The 25,990-nt window shown below is 46.2% G+C and overlaps 1 protein-coding gene across 1 annotated transcript; it reads right to left on the bottom strand.

The window, feature by feature from the left end:
- Positions 1 to 487: 487 nt before the first annotated feature.
- LOC138515461 (nuclear apoptosis-inducing factor 1-like) lies at positions 488 to 2,450 on the bottom strand. Its single transcript, XM_069630289.1, has 2 exons — positions 1,698 to 2,450; positions 488 to 1,373 (listed from the first exon to the last, which is right to left on the bottom strand). Exons 1-2 carry the CDS (start codon positions 2,116 to 2,118, stop codon positions 532 to 534), a joined length of 1,263 nt encoding a protein of 420 aa, XP_069486390.1. The 5' UTR covers positions 2,119 to 2,450; the 3' UTR covers positions 488 to 531.
- Between the last annotated feature and the right edge of the window lie 23,540 nt (positions 2,451 to 25,990).

Raw genomic sequence — 25,990 nt, 5'->3', positions numbered from 1 at the left:
GCACAGGAGGGGCGTGCCATGCGCCAAAGTATCATCAACCACTGCTTCTAGCACACACGGCTGGTGTTCATCGCATGGAGACAGCACTTGGGGCACTGTGTGACTCTGGGGCATGCACACTGAGGACTGGACACCAATAAAGCACACATACGCAATGAAAATGTCCACACGTTTCCTTTTGTAAAACGAATAAATTGTATTTGAACTATGTACTGTCGTGTCACACCCCCTCCCACCTCCCACCTCCCCCCTGCACACCCCCCCACCAAACTCCCCCCTTAACTCCCCAACACACCACCCCGCCACCCCCCTGCACACCCCAACACACCCCCTCCCACCTCCCACCTCCCCCCTGCACACCCCCCCCCCAAACTCCCCCCTTAACTCCCCAACACACCACCCCGCCACCCCCCTGCACACCCCAACACACCCACTCCCCCCTCCACCCTCCCCCCCCCCTGGAATCCCAACAAAGGTGTGAGTTGGTCTGTGCAGCAGTGTCAGTAGTAGGATTCCTACACTGTCCGGCCACTATTGGCAGCCCCCTCCACTGGCCCCCGGGGCACCCCTGCCTGTGCTGCGGAGGTTCCTCCCCGATCGGCGGATGGGGCTGCTCGGTGTCGAGCTGGCAACCGAGGAGGATCCTGCCTGCTCATTTGGACGCATGGCCCGTATTGTCTGCACAAGGTCAGTGATGGCGTGCCGCACAGCAGCTAGTTCCGCGCAGATGTCCTTTGTGGACGACTCTATAGCTGCCTTCACAGTCTCAGCACATTTATCCATTGCTGCACTTGACCCCCCACATTCAGCAACATGTTCTTCGAGCAGCGAGGAAAGTTGCTGCTGCCGGGTGGCAATCGCCTCCAGAGAATGGTTGGGATTCTGGGCCATGGCTAATGGCAGTGGCATTCCCATTGGGCTGATCTGCCCCTGCAGCGGGGATGGAGTGGCTGGCCAATCGTCATCCTCTGGCTGACCCTGTGTGGCATCCACATGCGGGCTGCTTAGGGACAGGTAGGGGGAATGAGGGTGGCCTGTGGGGCTCCTGACATCACTCTCCTCAAAGGTCCCTGCTTCACTATCGGAGGAGGCAGCAATGGCAGCAGTCTCCCCAAGTGTGCTGCTTGCAGCAGAGGCTGTGGCTTCTGTGGGCATGATTGGTGTGATGTCTGCTGCTGCTGCTGCTGCTGCTGTACTGCCTGCTGGGGTGGCTGTCTGTGCCCTGTCCTGTTTCCCTTGCATGGATTTTGCCTGCTGTGGTGTTTTCCTCGGGACGACAGAGGTGGAGGGTTGTGGCGTTGGCACAGTTGGCCTGGCCCTCTTGGTGGGTGTGGAGGCTGTGGTGTCCTCTTCCTCAAGGTCGGAATTTGAGCCTGTGGTGGGACAGAGGAGGGAGAGTGTTATTGATGGGTCTGCGGACATTGGCCGGGCATTGTGGCGACTGGCATCTCATCAGTTAGTACATGTGGCACATTTCATGCAGGGGAAAAAAGTTGACTCCCTTTTGTGTGGAAGTAGCATGGAGGTATGTGGGTGCCTGCAGTTAGGGTGTGCATGCTGCATGTGTACAGGGTGCAGATCGGATGTATCTGTGGGCAGTCTCCTGCTGATGTGTTGCATTCACACTATGGGCCAACATTGTACTTCACATGAATGGACTTAGGTGAGATTTGCATGCCTTGATTTGAGCCACCTACCTGCATCGCCCGATGTCGGGGCTCCTCTCTCCATTCCTCCTACTCCTTCAATGCTCTGCATTCCGATTGTGGAGGCACAGATTTCCTCCCATGGCTGCAATTTTATAGGGGACTCCGATCCTCCCCCAGTTGCCATTGCCAGGTTCATGTTGGCTGATAGTATGCTCCTGACTCTGAGCCGGAGATCGTCCCACCGCTTGCGGCACTGTTTGACATTGCGGGGTGTCGTTCCCACGGCACTGACCCGCTGAGCTACCAGTGCCCATATGGCCTTCTTCTTGGTTATGGCCGGTCTTGTCAGTTGGTTGGAGAATACCACTGCAGCGTTCTCCTGTAGGGTCTCCGCTAGAATGGTGAGCTCCTCTCTGGAGAAGCGGTCTTGCCGCTGGCGGTCACAGGCTTTTTTCAAAACTTTAGGCATCTTCCTGCAGGTAGAAGGTTGAAGCCGGTATTGGCGGGGTCTCAGGCTCGGATGTCCAGTGGTTTCGGAGGATGGCAATGGATTGTGTTTTTAAAGATGGCCGCCGTGCTCTTTCCCGTTCCGCCGCGGTGACGCTACTTCCGGTTCCGCTTATCTACGGTCAACGCTAATTGCGGTGACCGCTAACTACGGTCACCGCTATGTACGGCGGTGGCGGTGGTGCACCTTGCGCCGCATACGATGCCGGTAGGTGCCGTTTTGGGGGCATTACCGCCATGGCGCTGTTTACATTACCGCCATGGCGTAATGCTCGTGCGCGATGGGTCGTAATGTGGCGCACTTTACGCCATCGTCCCACGGCGTTAACGTTCATTACGCCATGGCGGTAATGACGGCGGATTACCGCCAGGGTCGTAATGAGGCCCACAGTGTCCCTAATGGAAACTGGCCACACACACAATATGCCCACATAAATGTAGAAATAACAACGCACATGACCAAATACTTACCACAATACAATCAACATAGCATAAACATGACAGTACTAAGGTAAAGGATACGTAGTCTTACAACATGAGAATGCCAGCACATCCACCACCTCCAACTGTACAGTGTTGTTGCCAAGCACATCTAGAGGTCCACTGCTCACAACATGAACTCCATCTCCAAAGTCGACAGCCTTGTGAAGACATGAGGAATGAACCTGCAAATTAGGAGGGAGACATGGATGCTCAAGCACACATCAATACACCATGCAGTGCACAATACAACAACAATATGCACTAGGAATGTATACACACATTGACTATAGACTGCCCACACATGTCGTGGGAGTCCAACGTCACTGTGTAAGTCACTGTCACTTGGGCACACCCTTTGCAAGCCCATGGAAACGGGAAGCAGGAGGGGTGTGTGTCTCACGAACCCAAGCATCTAACCTAAACTCAGGACAAGCCTGCATGTGCCCAGCCGGAATACAGTCGATGCCCACGGGAGCCACACAAAGCAACACACTGCAACAAAAAATCAAAAATCAAAAATGGCCATGTGTGGGCTGGGGGGTGGGAGGCCACCCAGGAGGTCAGAGGACAGGGTGCCCACCAACAGCCACCTATGTGAATGTTGCAAAAAAAAAACACCTCTATGGGCTCATGGCCTACACGGCTACTAAATCGTGGGAGATTCACTGCTGAATTTGCTCTCCTCAACCTCTGCTGCTGCTGCCACAGGAGGTGGTGGTGCTATGGGAGGCAGCCCACGCAAAGCCCTAGTTTGGTCCTCCATGGCAGCAGGCATGCGGGTGTGGAAGGCCTCGTTCTGGAGGGATATGGTGCGGAGATCCCCATGCAACATCTGACGTGTTGCCCGGACCTCCGCCCAAGTTGCCCGGGCTTCCGCCCGAGTTGCCTGCATCTCTGCTGAGAGCGTACGGTTGACGCGGTCCAGCAGCTGTTCCGTCCTGGTGACAGTGGAAGCCTCAAGGTCCACAAGAGTCTGCCTGAGGTGCCGGACCTCTCCCCTCTGGGCTTCCCTCTGTCCTTGGGCATCTAGAGAAATTGATTCCCTCAGATTGTCCAGGGCCGCCTGTCTGTCCCTGTTGGATGCCAACATGTCCTCCCTGACTGATTGGCAAATGGAGTCTGTTGCCTGCTGTAGTAGCTCCATCTGCCTTTTTGGGGGGACAATGGAAGTGGCCACCCTCTCCATGACTTGAGCAATCATTTCTGATGATGCTGCCTTTTGGTTAGCCATAACGTATATGGATTGCTCCCATGCGGTATTGCCCGGTGGCAGACGGCCACCGCGTTGGCGGGCACCACACCTGTCTGGGGCAAGGCAAACTGCGCCTTGCTGTGTCGGCACTGCCTGAGGCTGCAGGACTGCATTTCCCCTCTGATCTGCTGGCCCAGGAACAGGATCAGATGTTGCGGAGTGTGGCACTGCATCCGTAACCACCACAGGCGCACCTACCAACACTGACATCCCCATAGTGGGCTCTACCCCTGGTGCAGGTGGGTCGGACAGAACAGTATCCCTTCCATGAACACATACCTGCGAATCCACATAGGTCTCATCCGAATCAACACCTGAAAAGAGTTCTGGGGAGGTGCAGCCAGGGACACCCCTGGACAGTATGGCCTGCAGCAAGAGAAGGTTCTCCCCCACCACCAAACCACATCCCCCACTGGTGCCTGGTCATGCTTCAGATCCCTCCTGGGCCTGCACCATCTCCTCACCCTCAACAGCATCAAGTGCGTCATCCTCTGCAAAAACATGAAAGACAAACAATGGAAACAGGCATTAGCACCATGGCACGCAATTAGGCCAGACAAGCTACAGTACCAGTACTTGATTTACACATGTCCCACATGACTATAACCCTCCCATGCATGCACTGTCCATGAGTTGGAAGGGGAGGAAAATGGCTGACACTGATGACACCAAGATGGAAGAGCAACACATTAGCTGCATGCTGGCTAGCAGTGCCATCACACATTGGCCTGAGAGTGGCATGTCCAATACACATACATGACACATGCCATCACACAGATGGCATGTACCATAGGCATGTCATATATGTGACAATAGGGCAGAGTGATGCGCAGTAGAACCGGGTGAATTTCAACAATCGGCCAGAATGAACACAGCTAAATATGGAACAATGTTGTTGCAAGATGCCACTTCAAGGGCAACTGGCGCGATGTAGTGCAAAATGCCTACTGTGGGCAGAAGGGATACTGTAATACCCAAATCTCGGGGCGCCGAATGCATTGGATGAAGCACATGGGTGGCCCAAAACACTCAGGCACACACACCCTGACCTGGCACTCAACCAGAACCCCTCCCACAAACAACATACACATGGATCACACACACATGCATGTGCACTCACCGGACAATGCCTCGTAATCTGGCAGTTCTCCCACACCTTGGATCTGCTCCTCTGTGACGTAGGTACCAGCAACTTGCTCATGTAGAGTGAGTTCAATGTCCTCTTGTGGAGACCCACCTCCAGTCACCAGAGTTGCAGCATGACTTGAGGCCTGCTTTTTCTTTGCCCTGCGCTTAAGGTCGTTCCAGCGCTTGTAGCACTCAACAGCTGTGCGCCTCACAAACCCAAGGGCACTTATGCTGTCTGCGATAGACTGCCAGTGTGCCTGACGTCGAGCAGATGTGATCCTACACCCTGAAATGACCAACATTTCAGCGTCATGTTCGGACACATACTGCACAAGTGCATCCAGTTCGGCATCATTGAAGCTAGGCTTCCTTGGTGTGCCAGACCGTGTAGCCGTGTTGGGGTCATCAGCCTGTACTGGACGAGCACTCTTCCTCTTTCTTTTTGTGGGTGGTGGGGATCCAAAGTGCCCTACGCAGCTCTGGACACTAGAGGCAGGAGCACTGGTGGACTGTGTAGTAGTAGTGTGCGATGGCACACTGACCACATGACTTTCTGCAGGCATTAGCTGAAGTGTGATGATGGCAGGGGGAACCTTGGTCTGATGTACCGGGACCAACACTGTCCTGGCTGGGAGAGTCAGAGCTGGGGTGGACGGAGCTGCAGCTGCCCCTGCAGCCTCCCCACCCCGCCTACTCGGGGCAGCAGATGACATGGCTGCCCCTGTACCACGTGGCCTGGTGACACTGGCTTGCGCCGCCACCCGTGGCCTAGACTTGGTGACCTGGAAGTCAGCCTGGGAGTCACCCTGTGCTAGGTCAGGTGCCGCAGGGATGGCGTCAGCCACGTTTCCCTCAACCATGGGGGGGATGTGTGTCCCTGACTGGTCCTCCACACATGGGGGGCTAGGGGTAGTCTGCAAATCCTGGCCACGTCCCCTACCGCACCCACCACACCCACCTCTTGAGGCTCGACCACCTTTGCCACCCTTATCGCTTGCTCGCCTCCCAGCCATGGCACTGATGGAGTTGTCTGTATGGGAGTTGCAGTAGACAATTGTCATGGGCAATTGGGGGTCAAAGGGGTAGGGTACTAGATGGAATTCGTACCCAAGTGCTCTAGCAAGGCTGTATGGAACCCCTGGGGAAAGATGACGGGTCACGCAACGCACAGGCACCCCTAAAACAGAAAATGACATGCACGGGACCCCTCGTAGACCACGTGCGTGGTAAAAGGAACCCGCACTACGCTGTGGCACCCAGAAACACAAAAATGAACTTATGCGTGTCACACGCAGCCTACAATGACCTCTGAAGGTGTACGCTACACACGGGGCTAGCACAGTTGGTAAATACGTGCGCGACTCACCGTCTGCCTGGGAAAAGAGCGTGAAAAATACGCGCGTGTGCGCGCGTTGGCAAAACCCCCGCCAAAAGAAGATTTATACACTGTCTGAGGAGACAGGACAAAAGGAGAAGTCAATGCTGTTTGAGGAAACAGGTCGAAGAGAAAATCAGAAAAATACTGGCAGAGGTAACAGGGAGTACGAACTAGAAACGCTGTGAAGTAAATCGCGTGTGAACCAACAAGAAGTCCAGATTTCACCCACTCGCTCTCCACGAGAAGCACGTACAAGGAAATGACGTACTACATGTACCTATTAAACCACACTACACGTCCAACGTCACGTCCGCGTATACGCACTGAGACCCTATCCTTCAATTACGCGGGCTGACACTCGGACGTGCAGTTTTTGGTCTTGTAACATTCCCCCGGGTACAGGGAAACACCCGCGTGTGTCACGACACAGACGCGCCTGCGCTGTCAGGGCCTTTGGTCCAATGGAATCGCGTACACAGGCCAATCGCGTGTGAAACTTCTCGCGCACCCCTGAAATACACGTGCACAGGCCAATTGCGTGTGGAACTTGTCGCGTACCTCTGAAATACACGCGCCCAGGCCAATCACGTGTGGAACTTCGCGCGCACCCCTGAAATACACGCACACGCTCCCCCAGGCCGGATCGCGTGTGGAACTTCTCGTGCTCCCCTGAAATACACGCGCACAGGCCAATCGCATGTGAAACTTCTCGCGCATCTCTGAAATACACGCGTCCAGGCCAATCGCGTGTGAAACTTCTCGCGCACCTCTGAAATACACGCGCCCAGGCCAATCGCGTGTGGAACTTCTCGCACACCTCAAATACACGCGCCCAGGCCAATCGCATGTGGAACTTCTCACGCACCTCTGAAATACACGCACACGCTCCCCCAGGCCCGATCGCGTGTGGAACTTCTCGCGCACCCCTGAAATGCACGTGCCCAGGCCATTCGCATGTAAAACTTTGTGCGCACCCCTGAAATACACGCACATGCTCCCCCAGGCCCGATCGCGTGTGGAACTTCTCGCGCACCCCTGAAATACACGCACCCAGGCCATTCGCGTGTAAAACTTCGCGTGCACCCCTGAAATACACGCACACACTCCCCCAGGCCCGATCGCATGTGGAACTTCTCGCGCACCCCTGAAATACACGCACCCAGGCCATTTGCGTGTAAAACTTCGCGTGCACCCCTGAAATACACGCACACGCTCCCCCAGGCCCGATCGCGTGTGGAACTTCTCGCGCACCCCTGAAATACACGCGCCCAGGCCAATCACGTGTGAAACTTCTCGCGCACCTCTGAAATACACGCGCCCAGGCCAATCGCGTGTGGAACTTCTCGCGCACCTCAAATACACGCGCCCAGGCCAATCGCATGTGGAACTTCTCGCGCACCTCTGAAATACACGCACACGCTCCCCCAGGCCCGATCGCGTGTGGAACTTCTCGCGCACCCCTGAAATGCACGTGCCCAGGCAATTCGCATGTAAAACTTTGTGCGCACCCCTGAAATAACCGCACATGCTCCCCCAGGCCCGATCGCGTGTGGAACTTCTCGCGCACCCCTGAAATACACGCACCCAGGCCATTCGCATGTAAAACTTCGCGCGCACCCCTGAAATACACGCACACGCTCCCCCAGGCCCGATCGCGTGTGGAACTTCTCGCGCACCCCTGAAATACACGCACCCAGGCCATTCGCGTGTAAAACTTTGCGCGCACCCCTGAAATACACGCACACGCTCCCCCAGGCCCGATCGCGTGTGGAACTTCTCGCGCACCCCTGAAATACACGCACCCAGGCCAATCGCGTGTGAAACTTCTTGCGCACCTCTGAAATACACCTTCCCAGGCCAATCGCGTGTGGAACTTCTCGCGCACCCCTGAAATAAACGCACACGCTATTATTCGCACAGTGGGTGTACGTGTTTGTCGCGTACCCCTTTGCACATCATTTGTCCAAGAAGGCCCTGTATGGGACATTCATCAGAGCTGTATATAGGTGCTTTATGTTAGCGCACAATTTGGCGCACATTTTTTTCCTGCGCAGGGACGCTACCGCCTGCTTTCGTGTGGCGGACATGTATGGGCCTGTGCGCGTCTTTGGCCGTGCGCTGTTTTTCCCTATTCGATTCCATGAATATGTGTTGTAGGCGAGCGTGTGGGCTTTCCGCGCACTTGCCTCCTGTACTTCCCCCGTGACGCCCACATTTTCACGAGTTGTTGCCCATTCAGTGTTTAATGCCCCGTGTTACGCCTACTTTTGTTATGTGCGCCGCGCTATGTGCGAATTCGCTGTGGCCTTATCGCACAGCGTTTGATGACCTGTGCGCCAGCGTGCGCCAGCATGCGCCACGCACTTTTTCAGCGCACATCCCACATTTTGCGCGTGCACAGACTTCCATGAATAGATGTGCACTGTTTTCTATGCGATAATCGCACTTGCACTGCGATTTTCGCTATTTCACTGCGATTTGCACGTTTTCGCACGCGTATGCCATTTTTTCAGCGCACATTCATTCCATGAATCGGCCTGATAGTGTTACCTCGTAGACATGGAAATGATAAGATGATTAAAGAAGCAAAAAAGAACCTTTGCACTGGAATTCGGAATGTGCTAAGTAGAAATTATATCTTACTATCAGGGAACTCAGTTGCATGCCACATCAAAAATCTCAAAAATAATTATAAACAGTGGCTTAAATTGCATAAAAGGGAATGTGAGATCAAACAATGGAGAAAAAAAAATAGCAACGTTGGCATTATCTAATAATACTCAAGGTATATGGCATTTTCTTAGCAAAAACAAAAAATGTGACTTGACAATTAATTGTATTACTAAGGAAACATGGGGAAAATAAATAAATGACACTTTGGAAATATCCTACCAATTCCAAATGTGGTTTGGGACTGTAAGGCCTCTGAATTGGACATCATTATTATTATTCAAAATCTTAAGAACTCACGCTCCGCAGGCCCAGATGGAGTCTGCAACTCAGTGATCAAAAAACAACCTGATCTATAGGGAGCTGCGCTATCATTATTCAATCAAATTGGTAAATTAGGAGTGATTCCTCCCTTGTGGAAAACTAGTCACGTTTTAACGGTACATAAGAAGGGGCCGTGGGACAAGCCAATCAAAGCAAATCATGTGAAAATTAATGGTGTGACTATTGGATGGCTTGTATACGCAGACGACTTGCTAATCCTAGCTACACACCGGTAGGTCTGCAGCATATGCTCGACTCTCTAGTCGCATTTTATGTTGATAATGGTCTGATTACCAATATTGATAAAAGCAAAATTATGTTTCTTTCCAAAAAACATAGACCAGGGAAATACACATGGAAACTGGAGTAAAAAAAGGTTGAACAAGTCACTTCCTATAAAGTACCTCAGGATCATTATTGACGAGAAGTTAAATTGGGAATCACAATGGTCAGCATTGAAAAATTGGTGTCTTATATCAGCAAATGCATTAAGTATATATATTGGAAGAAACAATGGTTACTCAGTCTCAGCAATATTAACTATTTATATGGCAAAAGTAAGGGCAATGCTACAGTATGCTGTGGAGACATGGGGACATACATTTGAAAAACGACTAGTGGTATTTAAAGCCAAATTATTGAGGAAACTATTACGTTTGCCACAATGTGTTAGTGTGGAATATTTGTACTTAGAGTTCAATATAAAAGGAATATGGTATGCCTATGTTTGTCAATGTGTAATGTCCTATGAAAAGGTGTGTATATTGCAAACAGACACAATTATAGTTCCATATGTGAATGCGTTCCTAAGCTTAGAAGGTAATGTGTTAATTGGTACAATGGGCATTTTGCAAAGATTACACAGGAAATGGACTTTGGGCAGTGAACTTGGAAAAGCAACAATGGTTTTGAAAAGGTGGTTAAAAAAGAAACTGTACAAATTTGGTTATGAACAAAATATGATTAACATTGCATCAAAAGTAAATAGCGGAGTGTACTGTGAAAAGATATCTACTAAAATCATGCCCCCCCATGTATATAAAAGCATATCCAAGCATTAGCACATTTCATGCATATCTATTTTTTGATGAAAATCAATATGACAGAGGCATTGGAGACGAAAGGGTACAGATTAGGAATTGCACGGGAACACAGGAAATGTCGTTTATGTGGTAACAATGATTCTGAGTCACTATATCATTTGATTATGAACTGTGAAAGTTTAATTGACTTGCAAACCAAGTATTTTAAATCCTATAATAATGCAATTGACATGAAAGAAATTATTGAATTATGGAAGATTTTTATGAGCGGTAATGATATTAATTTAATATATTCTTTAGTAGTATTCTACACAAAGATGGTGGTAATTTTAAGATGTATTGAATAATGTATTTTAGAAGTGTGATATGTATTTTAACAATACTGTGTATGAGATCAATTTTATGTAAATTTTGTATGTTTTTGTGTTATACAAAGTCTAATTGGCTAGATGTATTTCTAATAAAAAGAGAAAGAGAAAGGAATGTCTTTAGGTAAAACAAGTTAATTTAGTGCCAACTCGAATTTCGGCTTGTAGGACCAAGTTATTACATGGGGCCCAGCCTTCTTCAGGGCCACAGATGTATTGAGTCTTGATAATAGAATACAGATGGTGGTTGGCAGAAAACTACTTTGAGACATCCACAAAATGATGTCCCAGTTAGAAACATCCTTTTTGGTGGACAAATACAACATATGTCTGAAGACTCATGAAAACAAAGTATGACAAGTTCTAAACTTTTACCTTACATTATTGTGATGTACATGCCTTTATTTTACATGCAAATAGAGCCACCTTGCATGGGAAGCCCTCTCCAAATTGTAGCTCACAGGACTATCACAGCTGATTCTGTTCAGATATATGGGAGTGACGTTAGAGTGCTCAGTGCAAAGAGTCCTGAAGGGAATACCATTGAGCCTCAGTGAGGAGCGACAGATACAAGTGAACTTTATACAATGTGTTGTTGTGAGTGGATCTCACACAAAGCACTCAGTTACCAAGAGTTGCATACGTTTCAGCTCTTCCTCGTACAAAGTCTGCGAGTCTCTGTTTGCCAATCACTGCATCTCGCACTTTCAATCTACAAAAGCATGTACAAGTGATGCACGATGCTGCTCTGGTCTAGCTGATTGCCGTCTTGAAATGGACTAAACTCTGAGTAATGGCTCACAGTGGATTGCTTGCTAGGGGCCATTAAACAGGACTGGCAATAAACTGGAGGGGAGTGTGTCCGTTATTTTGATCCCAGGGGTCATTTCAAGCAACTTGTGTGGTTGAGAATTCATGGAGCATGAACGTAGGGTGAACAATGCAAAACAGTGCCAGTCTAGGGCCCATAGAGGCACCAAGAGGGAAGATGTCAGTCAATAATATCTTTTTTCTAGTCTTGGCAGTTAGACAACAGCTAAACAAGCTCATTGATACGGTGTGCGTGGTCTCAAGCAGACTCAAATGCGGTGACAGTCAGAGTGTTGTCAAGATTAATGTGTTTGCAGTTTAAAGCAGCGTTTGTTGAGGGCCACCAGGGTCAGTCTGACAGTTGGTTTGATTGCGGAGATGCTGCTTACTGGACACGCAGATTGAGTTGAGTGGTCTGATGCAGCGTTCGAATGTCGGAGTTCAGTGAGCCTTCCAGGAGTAGTTTGAATGTCGATGAAGATCAGAAACAAAGATGCTGGCATTTCAAAAAGAGGTTTGAACATGGTGGATGCAATGAGTAGCTTCAGGTTCAAGCCAAGGCAATGATGCACTTACCTGGTGCAGTAGCAAACTGCTTTGAGCATGTGAGACAGCTGTTTGAAGATCAGTCGAGTGTCAAAGGAAGCTCTGGAGGGTATTTTGGTTCATCAGGTTCGAATAGGTTCAAATCACAGCCCACTGCAGTTCGACTGTGACACTATGTGGATCCTGATTGTCTTGTCTGTAATGTGCTCTAAGTCACACTCCAGGGTCTCTGGGATACGTGCATTGCTTGTTCTCAGGATCCCAAGCAAAGAGGAGGTTGGCACATACCTTAAGAAATCTTTCAACATAGTGAGGTCCTGGGCACCAGTGTGACTTGTAGAAATACATGTCTTGTTCCAGCAGCAGATCACCCCTGATGTGCTCTGGGTATTGGTAGGGAGAAAAACTGCCATTGCCTTGGACAATCTGTATCCAGATCACTGATAGAATGCTTTGGAAAGTCAACTTACCTAAAATAGGTCCAATTAATGATTTCTCAGGTGTATCATCAAGAGTTAATCAGAGAAAAGGTGTGAGACCCCTACTTTTGAAGACAAAGTCTGCAGGCTATTGGACTAAGCATTTTAGGGGTCTAATCCCTGTTCTTGAGACAAGTGGTCTTTGCATTTTGACATCATTTCAACCGTGATTTCTTTCCTAAATGAAATGAAAGAGAAGGGAATGAAAGACAGGGATAGGGAGAAAATAGATGGTGGAATTTTCATCAAGCTATTCTGTATTCCCTTAGTCTCCATTTCTACCTGTTCCTTTGTTCATAGCATCAAAGGCCCTTTTGGTATGCAACTCCCCGGTGTTAGGATAGTCCTTTTCAGAGGAGTATGCCCTTTGATTCCTTTTTCTCAGACAGCTCCTGCTAGGAGGCTATCCTGCTGGAGAGAGGAGTTACCAAGTCTAAAAAAGGATCAAAGGAGAGGCCAGTCATTCAGTCACCTCCCCTGCAATTTGGCAGGTTCAGTCAATCTGACCAGAAAGCAGAGAACCCTTCCATAGCTGAGATACGTTCACAGTGATGACACATATATGATATCAATTTTATGTGGCTTTGATAATTATGAGGGATGCTTGCCGCCATATCTTAAACTCAGGTATCACTTATATTTAATGTTAAGACTGCCACCAGCATAGAAACTCTCAAAGTAATGTGGCTTGGGAACAAAGGTGCATATCCTAAATGCAGCCCGAGTGCTAGTGTGACGTGGCTGTTGCTAAAGGTGTCAAGAGGACACCTGTTCCCACTGAACCTGCTCGGTGCCACTGGCGAGCAGGCATTGCACATCAGGATACTGATTCAGCAGGGCAGAGGTGCACACTATGATTTTGGTATGGAGTTGGTTGAAAGGGAGACTGGTTAACAAGCCACCCTTTCTGAGATGTAATTTTATTTTAATAAAATTAAAACAAAAGCCAGAGCTTCAATACCCTTGTCAGATGGCAATCCTTCATAACCACATACCTATTATAAGCCTCTTCCGTTGAAACCTCAACATGTTGGGGAACAGTGGTAATGGGTTTGCTGAAGAACAGAGAGAATTTTGCTTCACACAGTATATGAACAGCAAGTCAGTCTGTTTTCCCTGGGATATAATTTACATTCCTTTTCCAGTTTAGTGAGGTACAATGAACTCTTAAATGGTAAGGAGTCAATGGGAAGTATTGCAACCAGCGTGTCATAGCAGAGGTCAAACAAAAGACTTTGTTCATGTTTAATTTATTTGTTGTGAGAGAACTAGTGCCGTTGCTAACATTGAAATATTGCAATGTCAGTGTGAGGTTACAAACCATTGACAAATGCAAAGCAAATCAATAAACAATATGTATATGAAGAGTAAAAGAAAAATAATTGACATTGGCAGGCACTCGTACACAAGTCTGCCATCTGCAAGTCAGAGTGTCTGCCAAGTGCCCATCAATGCTTCACATTAAATCTAATGATGTAGGATGGCATGCCTAGAACAAATTGTCTCCCATGATCCAAAGCAAACCCCTATGCTGCTGACCTAAAGTATAAGACAACCCCTGTTCTGTATTTAATAAACAGGGAGTATAGCATTTTCAAGAGCTACCATTTTGGTCGAAACATTCAGTGTGCAGTTGGAAACAGGGGCCGGTGTCTGAAAAACAAGACATCAATTTAAAACTATATTGAAAGTAACAAATATATTACATTGTCCAAGACTCAGACCTACATCATTTAACTGATAGTCTGAGGGTCTGATTCATAACTTGGAGCAGTGACCGTGTTAAAGAGCATGATTCACTGGGTCAAATGAGGACGCCCAGGATCGACCAGTATTCTCAAATGGGCCTGGGCGTCCTCGTAGCGCACGACAGTGCACCTTCAGGATTGCACCTGTTTTAGTTACACCAAACAAGACTTCTTGTGGCACTCCTCCAGTATAAAGGCACCAAAATGGTGCTGTATATGTGCGCGATTTTAGCGCACATATAAAAATGAAGGTGTGCCACAAAAATACCCTTTTAAAAAGCCGGGTAAGGAATGTGGCAGTTGCTAGGTTGATTTCCAACCCATCCTTGCAACCGCCACATGTATTCCGAAGGTGGCACGTTCCTACTGACTTCGGAAGAATGTGCCACCTTCAGAATAGGTCTTAAGTACCGAAAAGTTTGTTAACCCTTTTAACAACCTTTTTGGTACCTTAGACCAGGTTGAGAATCAGGCCCTGAGGGCCCGATTCTCATCATGGTGCAGTGAGCGTGCCGAATAACATGACTCACTGTGCAATTTTTTGACGCCCAGGTACCACTGCTATTCTCATGTGAGCCTGGGCATCTTCGCAAAGCATTACAGTGCTTTCCCTGTATTCTGCTCGTTTCTATTGGAAACAGGCGGATTGCAGAATCTCGGCAGCATTTTCGTTAAATAATGAGGGAATCGTTATTTAATGAAAATGCTGCCGAGATGAAAACAAAAAAGCACATGCTGTTTGGGTGTGCAGATGGTGACAGGTGGGTCCTGCACTGCATTTGTTTATCTTTGTTTGCAGAAGAATGCATACTGCCATCCATAGTAGAACCATGGATGGTGGTATGCTCTCTTCTGCAAACAAGGATGCAGTGCAGGACCCACCTGTCACCATCTGAACACCCAAACAGCTGTGTGCTTCTTGGGGCACTACTCCTGTACGTGTGCTTCTTGTGGCACTCCTCCTGTACAACACCAATTTGGTACCGTACTTCCGTGCCAATTTCAGGCAGTTCCGATATTGGAGGAGTGCCACCAGAATACCCATGCAAAAGGAGAGATAACCAATGTGCCGGTTGCTAGGTCGGTTTTCAGCCCCTCCTACAAACCGGCACCCATATTCCGAAAGTGGCGCATTCAGTCCGACTACTTAAGAATGTTCCATCTTCAGAATAGGTGTTCATTACCGAAAATGTTGTTAACACTTTTTAGGACATTTTCAGTAATTAACACCCACTTGAGAATCGGGCCCTGAGTGTCTTACCAAGTGGACTGCCAGTGCTGTTCATCATATTGAATGGTATACGCCTTGTTGAACAAGCCGTCAAGTAAATGAACATGCGTGTCGAATTCATGTGTGGTAAATCTATAGTGTACAAAATGGTGCATCAGAAGTAATTTTTTAGAGCTTTTACACATTTACACAAATACCGCAAATGTAGTTACATGTTCCTGTACGAAAAATGTCTACTGATATAATAAATGCCAAGAGATGAAATGCAGAGCGGGGCTTCATTTGTAGCTTAAAGGTTCTGTCCAGTCAGGTATTACACGTATATACATAGCATCTCGCATAAAGTGACAAATGTCAACTGTCCTCATTATAAGTAAGGTGATAACTGTAAAATAAGCAGTATTCCCAAATACCACCTGTTGTACAGGTTTAGTAGAGTATGGGACTGGGAACTGTCATAGTAGACACAGTGGATCAAGAAGGACGCCAAAAAAAAATAATGCCTTTTAATAAGGTTTATTTAGGGTCTGTACTGGTATGGGTGAACTTAGATGTGAAACAATTATCAAGATTACTTTCTCCCAAATAAAACATTAAAGAAAATGGTCTCCTACCAAATGTTTCTATTGCCGAATGCATGTCTAGGTGTTCATGGAGCAATTGTCCCAGTTTGGACAAATTAAAAGGGATTCCTACACCTCCTCTTTCGTGCATTGCAGGTTTAAGAACCCAACATGGTCTTATTTGTGCAATTTAGTTGTGACTTTCTTTGGACCATGATTTCAAAAAACGAAAGCTTACCAACAGCCCAGCCAAGAGGTGGAACAACTCATGGGTTTGGTGGGAGCAACACCGAGCGAGCAATCACTTCAGTCTTGGCTGGAGTGGCTGGTTGTCAGAACCTCACCTTCTCCCTCTGTATTCTTGCCTTAACCTCCTTCTACAATTCACGTTCCTCCTCCCAGCCTATGTGCCTGCCCTACGCAGAAATGGCCCACCAGGAACCTTCCCAATCTGACTGACTGTTATTTTTCATTCTCTCCTTCAGCCCCTGATCTTACCTCCCCAAACTAATCAAAAATGTCTTTCCCCTTTGTATTTTGCTAACAATGCCATGACACAACAACAATTGTATAATGTGACTATAACTGACCGACAATGGTAAAATACAATGTTAATTTAACCCATGTGACCAATTAACATGCACACAAAAGCATTGCTAATATGTGAATATGTCACAGAACGATTAACATTGTTTATGAACTTCTTAACTATGGTCTCACCGTCAAATACTGACAACCAATTATGGGCTTTAATTTAAAAATTAGAAACGTTCCTCTATCACCATTCACCGTGCACCATGTCACTCATGTCACTAATATGCAGCCTTGAGAAAGACCCCAAAAGGTTGAAACACGTGTCGGCACTGATGGAATAAAAGTATAGCACATACTCTGTAACGCATATGAAGTTTTAGCAAAGAATATGTTGGTCACAAGAGTGACACCCAATGTGTGAATTACTGAAGGAAAAATAAATGTTGCAAACATCTAACGTGTGTGTTAATTGATACTCATTGGATATTACGGAACCACTGTCCAGTGCCTAATTTCAAGTTTTTGGATCTCAGTAACCCAGAACAACCCCTGATCATACCACTTCACACTTCCTCCACATTACTATCTACATCTCTTGTGATTGCTCCTGTGCCGCTACTGTTAATCACCTGGGCATTCACTTGACAATGCTTGGTTTAAGGCATTATTACTTCTTCCCTACCACTCCTCTGTTCTGTCCAATTTTACCTCCTGTTGTTGCGACCTCCATATTTGCCTTTGCTACTGCCACCTCCTTCTGTTCACTCGTCCCTCCAGATGTTGCCACCATATTTTCTTTAATTCCCCCCTTTTCTGTTCACTCTGTGTTCTGTTCATTGTTCTCTCCCAATGTAAAAACCTCATTTGCTACCCCCACCTGCTGGTCACTCTCCATTCCAGCTGTTTCAACTTCCTTTGATGCTACTACCTCATTCTATCCGTTCTTCTCCACTGTTGCCAATTCTTATAACAGCTTTGCACTTCCCACCATCCTCTTTTCTCAAGTTTTTCAATAGATGTAACCACCCACTTTCTACCTCATTGGGCTGTTATACTCACTATCCCTTACCACTCTTTTACTAACACCTCTTTAATCGATGTCTCCTTAGCGCCATTACATCCTTCATCCCATTGGTCACTACAACTGCATCTTTTTTCACCCTTTTCTTTGCTCAGGCCACCTTAATCTCTTTCTCCTTACCTGTTACCACCTTTAGCCCAACTGTCACTACCGCCACACCCTTCACATCTGGTCTAACAAAATTATTTTTCTCTGTTCTTACACACTCCTTAACCACATGTTTCTTGTTAGCTACCACCCCTTCCACTCCTGTTACTACTACCACCTCTTTTGATTTGCTTTCACAACTCCTTCTCCTGATGTTACGACATCTCCAACTTTTGCTGCCTCCTTCTCAACCATTCTCCACTTGGTGGACTTCAATAAAGACTTCCTTTTTGCATTTGTGACCCTGAATGGGCCGGGAAAGCCCAGATGTAGGTTTCAAGCTTGCACATCCTAGAATCCCAAAATAAACCTGACTGAAGAGACCCAATTAGGCCAAAACATGTCTGGGGTTATTTGGGGGCTCGTGCAGATATGATAGGACCCAGAATTATGGCCTGAATTCCCCTTTTTCGTGTGGGACCAAGCCTGGTTTGCATTTGTTTTTTCCCATTCTGTAGTGGCAAGGCAGGCTAACAAAAGATGATCTTAAGTGTTTCCCAGGGCTTTGCCAATGGTCTCCATGTCCTTTAAAGCTTCAAAGAATTGTCTCCAGCCAACTATTTGTTTGCAGCTTTATAGTCTTAAGCCTTCACCAAACTTCAGCCCACTGCTCGACAACACACACTCAGCAATCGGGGCTGTTTTAATTTATTATGTGGCCCTTCTCTGAGGAGGAGAGCTTTTCACTGAGAATCTACACCTGTAAGTAAATGACCGTGGGCTTGAATTGGTTACCATCACTTGGTGGACCTAGATCTGCATTTTGCTTATTAAGTGGCTGGCCACCTTCCAGAGTCCAGAATTCCCTATGTGTCCCTTATCTGTAACACGTATACTGTGCTGAGAGCCTATGATTGCCCAGGGTGTGAATTTGACCTGGGAAACAGATTGGGTAAGCTTTCTGCATTGATAATGTTCGGATGAACTTCCAACGTCTCACACGTGACAGGAAATACAAAATGAGAAAACCAATAAAAAACTAAGTCTTAAACCACACCAAAGGCCAGAGGCCCAGATAGCATGCATGATTACCTAGACACTTCCACCATCTCCCTTCGGTATGAGATAGACAGGAGCCAGTGAGTCACAACCCCAAAATTACATTTAGGCTTTAGGTCATGTAGAATGATGGCAATGACTAGGGAGGCACATATTAGGCTTAACCAGACATGCACAAACAAGTAAGCCATGCCAAAGACACAAGGAATACTTCAAGTAGATATATAGGCATTCAATAGAAATACTGACAGGTAGTAAATGTAACACATGACATATATGTATTTAACATCTCTTAAGTGTGTGACAAACAGAGGAGGCCTAAGAATAACGATAGTTGTATAAACCATTTTTTGGCCCTAGGCCTCAGAAATCCATGGTTATTCCACACAGTAAAATGCATGTGGATTCAGACTATATCAAAGAGATGCACAGACAAGGTCAGCAGCCTCAATGAAGGGTATAAAACCATGCTTCAATTGGTCAGCAGTATGAAGTGAGGTGAAGTTCTTTCCCAGGCACAGAATCAGAAAGCATGATTTAATCGGATGTTACAACTATGAGCAGACAGAATTAGCCTATTAGATCTAAAATGTTTCACCTAATGACAGATATTATCTTTTTTGTTGGTCCAAATTGACCTTTTTTGTGTTGTCCAAATTGACTGTCTGTTCCTTATCTTCATTTTCCATGTGTTTCTGCTATCCATTTACAACAGAGATCTTCTTCTTTACCACCTCCTAATATTACAACACTTACTTCCTTGTTCCTGTTTCAGGTGTATTTTTAAGTTAAATCTCAAAACATTGCATAAATAACATTAATTTTCTCTCTCCACACTTCTGTGCTTTCACTTTATTTCCGGAACGTATGTATTTGCTTTCAAAAACTAATATGCTCCGCTGTGCGTTACATGTATTTTTCGCGAGACTGCATTGCATTACTGCGCTTATTCCTCTAGTCTTCTTTTTCCTCCGGTAACACAAACACTTTCGGTCAAACTTGTACTTTTACCATCGTGGCTCGCATTGACTTCATGTTTCACTGAATTTACTAGTGAGTCAGTCACCAAGAGCACAGCCATTCCTGTTAACAAGCTGGTGAAGAGCCATTACACAGAGAAATCCTTTCATATATTTTAAGGTAAATCAACTAAAGTCAGTGTGATTGCGGGACCGGAGGCTGCAAGCTAATTGTATTTGTTGTCGCCTTGTTTACCGCTCACCAATAACCGAACTGCAACAGGGAATCATACGTTTACAAGCTAATCTATTTACCAATCTCCTATTCAAGCACTTTCTTTTCGGTCAGTTTGCTGCAAATCATTTTATTACTACCAAACAACACCAAACCGAGCAGAGCCCTTGAGGGGAAGCTATAAAAGCTGTCTAGTGATAGGTTACAAATAGAAAGATGAAGCAAGGTCCAAATCATGTGACAAATGAAACATAAAACCAATGAAGTTCCTGCCCATGTTCTTAGAAACTAACAAATGCTTGGCCACAGTTTGGTGGGAATGAGGCAATATGCAGGGAAATGTATAAAACAAAGTCACTTAGACAGAAGACACCCACTGCCCCCTGTAGGAAAATAGTCACATAGGAGTCAAGAAAAAGATTAAGATGTCATAAGCACTTCTTAACAAGAAAATACAGAGGTAGTTCATTAAGATTGTTGAAATCAAGAGATATATTAAGAAATGAAGAAACATAACACGTAGAATTATTTGGCACATATTAAATTAAACCTATAGTAAGATATAAAGACACATGCACACACACATTTATAGAAAACACAATTCAGTTTTTGTGTCTTACCCTACATTTGTTGACCCAACCGCTGTGACCACAGGATTTTCCAGGGGACCGGAAGCTCCTCTGCTGCATTCCTTGCATAGACGCTGCCTGCTTGCAGGGCCCCGGAACTGAGCAGACAATGAGGAGTCCACAAAGTGCCAGGATTATTCATTGGCTTGCCTGATCGTTGAAGGCTGTGGCACTGTCCCCAGGTGTGCAGGCCTTCTTGAAGGTGAGAGACGGCATTGGAAGACCTCGGAAGAACATAGTGAGCAAAGTGCACCTGGCGTAAGAACAACCAATGGGAGAGTGAGTATTGGCATGAGAGTGGAGTGTGTGAGGAGTGGACCACATGATGTAAACCTTTACTGTTAGGCTTTGATTTTAGTAGCAATAAAAGAGGGCTTCTGAAGGGAAAGCTGTGACATCACAGTGGTAGTAATTGTGGATATTGAAGTATAACGTCCCTCGAAGAGTAGGGAGGACAGCACTGTTTAAATAAGAGTGGGAAGTCCCCCACTAGCTAGGACTGTATCCCTCCATTCCACAGGTAAGGGAACAAGAGGAGGGATAATAAACCATTGTGCATATAAGTGTTGTTTTTTTACCATGCTGTCTAAAGTGTAGATAGGAAAGGCAGTTTTTGATCAGAGGCGAGAATAGTTTTTGGTGTAAATGTGGAGAGTATGCAAAGAGCCTGATTGAGAAGGATGCGTTGGGGAGGGAAGTGTTGTGGAATTATTGTCATGCAGAGACGCATGTGGAATTGAATGTTTCTTTTGTGGTAATTTGGTGGTTTGCCGCAGGGGCAACCTCATGAGATCTTTTTTTTGTTGATCTATTGGTGTTTTGCTTTATTGTGATAGTTAGTTGTTGGCCTGTACGTCACTGTGACATTGTCATTGTTAAAAAATGTGCACACCAGACGAACCCATGTGATTGGAGCGCATGACATATAGGGAATAGATATTTAAATATAATTCTGCATGGGCAACAGGGAGTGAGGGGAAATGTTTACAGCATGGCAAGCACGATAATTTGATTATTGAACACATGTACACACATTTGTTGTCAACGTATAAACGTAAAAAGCTGAAATGGACACAGCTCTTGAAGCTGTTTGACAAGTTAGATGGGGACTCAGAAGAAAGGGAGGGAACAGAAGGGAAAACCCCTGTTTTAGCCTCCACTCCTCTTATCTAGAGACAGCACAACCACGACACAGGCAGTGGTGCATATGCAGTCGTCAGTCCCGCCACACTAAGTTCGGCATAGGATTCAGCACCTGTGCAGCTGACATACCCACCCACAGGTGGAACGTATCCTGTAAAACCAACCACAGGATACACAAATCCCTGGTACTAACCCCAAGCAGAATAAGAACCAACTGTGTCATTGCAGGCCATACCAGATGACTATACTATCTACTTTGACAACAGACTGCAGGGCAGGGGAGGTGGGGTGGCAATTATTGCAAAAAATAGCCTCAAACTTTTTAAAGTGAAACTGGGATTCAGTGGATGTGAAGCTTTGCACCTGAAATTGGTGTTTACACCTAACAACTGCCTCAATCTAATAGCTATATATAGACCTCCGGCACTGGTCTCAGACTTCTCACTGGAACTCTGTTCTTACCTAAACACGCTAAGATCTGTTAACGTATCGACTGTCATCATGGGAGACCTGAATCTATGGCGAGGGAATAAGAAGGACAAAGGAGCCATCGCTCTGGAAAAAGCACTGAACAACCTAGATTTTAATGTACTTAACAAGGATCCCACTACCCCTCAGGGTAACCAGCTAGATTGGTTGTGTGGATATAACATATCCCTGCAAGACTGCAGAACCACACCATGTATCTGGAGTGATCATTTTCTGATATCGGCTCTTTTAAAATTGCCTTCATACGCACATAAATATAACCCGCATATTAAAACAGCTACTAGAAATTTCAAAAAGCTAAATAAGCCACAGTTAAAGACATGCATTGATAAAATACTGAGTTCCTTTCAGGTTCACGACACATGTGATACTCTTCTAGACAAATATAACAAGCATCTTCTCGAGCTGGTGGAGTCTGAAGCACCCCTCACTACAAGGATTGTTAGGAAAAACAACAACAGCCAAACATGGTTTACACCAGAGCTCCACTCACTGAAGAAGGAAAAACGGTCCTTGGAAAGAAAATGGTCCATAGATAAATCTGAGGTTAGCAAAAATGAATGGAAAAGCAAAGATAAGGAATATAGGGACAAAATTAAGACAGCTAAGGCGGAATTTTTCAACTCTGAAATAGAGCATGCAGACAATAAGACCAGCAAACTCTTCAACATTCTGAAGAGTATTGAGAAACCTGTGTCCATCACTCCTCCTTTCATGCCCACAAAGGCAGATTGCAATACGGTCCTAAATGCTTTTCAAGCCAAAACGGATAAAGCCAGACAAAATATTATTAAGGCTAGATCCTCGGCTAAACAGGATTTGCCACCAACACAAATGAGGACAATTATCAGAGAACAGCTTTTCAAATTTGACCCCATTTCGGAGGCAGATATGCTCGAGCTGCTGATTAATATGAATCCTACTACTTGTGCAGAAAACATCCTACCTCCTAGTATCATCCTCCAACACAAAGACATTTTTGCCCCGGTCCTTCGGAGAATAGTAAATGCATCTTTCCAAGAGGGCACAGTCCCCAGAGATCTGAAGAAAGTCACTATCACACCGCTTGTAAAGAAAGCTGGCTTGGATCCCAAGGACCCAGCTAACCTTCGTCCAATAACCAACTCGAACTTCATACTTAAACTCCTAGACAAGGTTGCAACACAGCAACTCCAACATTTTGTAGAAATCCAGGAAGTCCTGCACCAGCAACAGTCAGGCTTCAGGGCGTCTCACAGTACTGAGACAGCCATGCTGGACCTGCAGACTCGGATGCTGAGTCTGCTCGATAAGAACAAGTTAGGGTTGTTAATGCTCCTTGATCTAAGTGCCGCTTTCGATCTAGTGGACCATAATCTACTCATCAAGGCACTCAGAGAAAACGTGGGGTGCTCTGAAGGAGCCCTGGACTGGCTTCTGTCATTTCTATCTAACCGCCAAGCTAGAGTCCACTGGGGCAACAGTTTTTCTGATCCCTGTGACATCCTTTTTGGAGTTCCCCAAGGTGCTAGTTTATCTCCCATGCTATTTAATATATATATGCTCACTTTGTGTAGCTTATTGGGGGAAGCAGGTGTGTCGTTCACGAATTACGCGGACGATACCCAACTCTTATTGGAATTGGGGGGCAGGCACCACGCTATGGACAGTGAACTGATCGCCAGGATTTATATGACAATAGACGACTGGATGCAGGCAAACTGGATGTGCCTTAACGACTCAAAAACCGAATTGATGATGTTCGGTTCCAGCCGCCAGCTGGCAAATTTGAGGCCTGAGTACAATTCTTTTCTAATCAAAAATTCCACCATTCAGGTGGCTACTACAGTGAAAACACTGGGTATGATGGTCAACTCTGCGGTCGACTCCCATGCCCAGACCAGTTACCTGCAAAAGAACACAGCGTATTACCTGAGATTAATGAAAGCTATCAAGCCGTTTCTTAATGAAGGTAATATGGCCACGATAGCGAGAGCCATTATTCTATCACGGCTTGATTATGGTAACGCTCTGTTGTTGGGGGCCTCTTCTAAGGACTTATCTAGCTGCCAAGTTATCCAGAATAATGCGGTCAGGCTTGTCAAGAACTTAAAGAAGAAAGATCACACCACAGCAGATAGACTATCATTACACTGGCTCAGGGTAGAAGAGCGTATCAAGTTCAAGGCCCTCTGCTTGGTGCACAAGTGCATCTACGGCTCAGCGCCGGTATATTTGAAAAATAGCCTAGTGCCCTACATACCGAGGAGAAGTCTACGCTCGGAGGGTAAATGTCTGCTGTCAGTCCCTAACTTCAAGCTGAAATCTGGCTTGGGCATATCTTTCGTGGTGATGGCCCCCAAATTATGGAACATCCTGCCCGAAGTGCTGAGGTCAGAGGTAAACCTTCAGATGAAGAGCCTGGGGTAAGCAATGTTTCGGGGTCCTTAATAGACCGTAGTGTTTGTCACTTTATGTCTGTTTTGTTGTTGCTGTTTTGTAAGTGTAAGCGCCCTGATGCCCACGGGCTACCGGCGCTATATAAAATAAAATACATACATACATACATACATTGATGCCGCTGGAAGTAATTAAAGTAATTATTATAAAGTGAATAGAGGAATGCTGACAGAGACTTATAAGGTTTCTCAAGAAATGAATTCTGGTCTTCAGGTGGACTGCAGCCTTCTCTCCAGGACTCTCAACTAACTCCTTGGAACCAAATACACAACTTATAACAATTCTACTGGATGAGTATGATATCTTAACATTCTATACTCTGAAGCATTGAACTATTTACAATGTAAAAAGTAACTACATACGGTGGAAGAATTTACGCTACATTGCATAAAGTAAATAACTTTGCAACAGTAAGAAAGACTGAGACCCTATTATAACAAAGCTAGAAAATAAAGCATGTAGGTACCTAGAAGAGAGAGAGAGAGAGAGAGAGAGAGAGAGAGAGAGAGAGAGAGAGAGAGAGAGAGAGAGAGAGAGAGAGAGAGACCGATGGCAGAGAGGTTTTGACTGCACCCCTTGTCCATAGCAGTGGCAAGAGGGAAAAAAGGTCAAACATATATACCAAAAGGAAGAAGGGGACCCAATTCCCATTATTACAGAAGGGGAAAGGAAGATCACAATATGTGCCCTGGCTGCATATGGACAAAAACAGCTTGACAAAGGTGCTTTCCACTCTTACAGCGGGATTGGGTGCGTGGAGATATGCTCTTGAAAAGCAAACAGTGGGAGTCACATTAGCAGCAGGAGGCATGAAGAGCTTACTTGACACCATATTAGGTGAATAGACAAACACTATTTGGGAAAAAGAAGGGTACCCAGAGGCTTGACTAGAAACTGTTGCACAAAATGGATCTCCATTTAATAACTGTCAAGCCTATGTATGGGATGCTCTGATAATAGCGTACCCGGACCAACCTGGCATAGGATCAATTATGCCACACACAATGTGAGCTGATGAAGACCCAGCATTGTACATTCATTAATTCAGGAAATGTGGAGCAAGGAAAAGGGTGAAGCATGGGATACAACCATACCACTATTCTACCATGTCTTACACAGGAGTCTTCCAACAAAAGTACAAATGGATCTGGATAAA

The sequence above is a fragment of the Ambystoma mexicanum genome, chromosome 6q, assembly GCF_040938575.1.
Source record: "Ambystoma mexicanum isolate Mex_15411 chromosome 6q, UKY_AmexF1_1, whole genome shotgun sequence".
Lineage (NCBI taxonomy): Eukaryota > Metazoa > Chordata > Amphibia > Caudata > Ambystomatidae > Ambystoma > Ambystoma mexicanum.
This window is presented reverse-complemented; position numbering and strand designations above follow the sequence as displayed.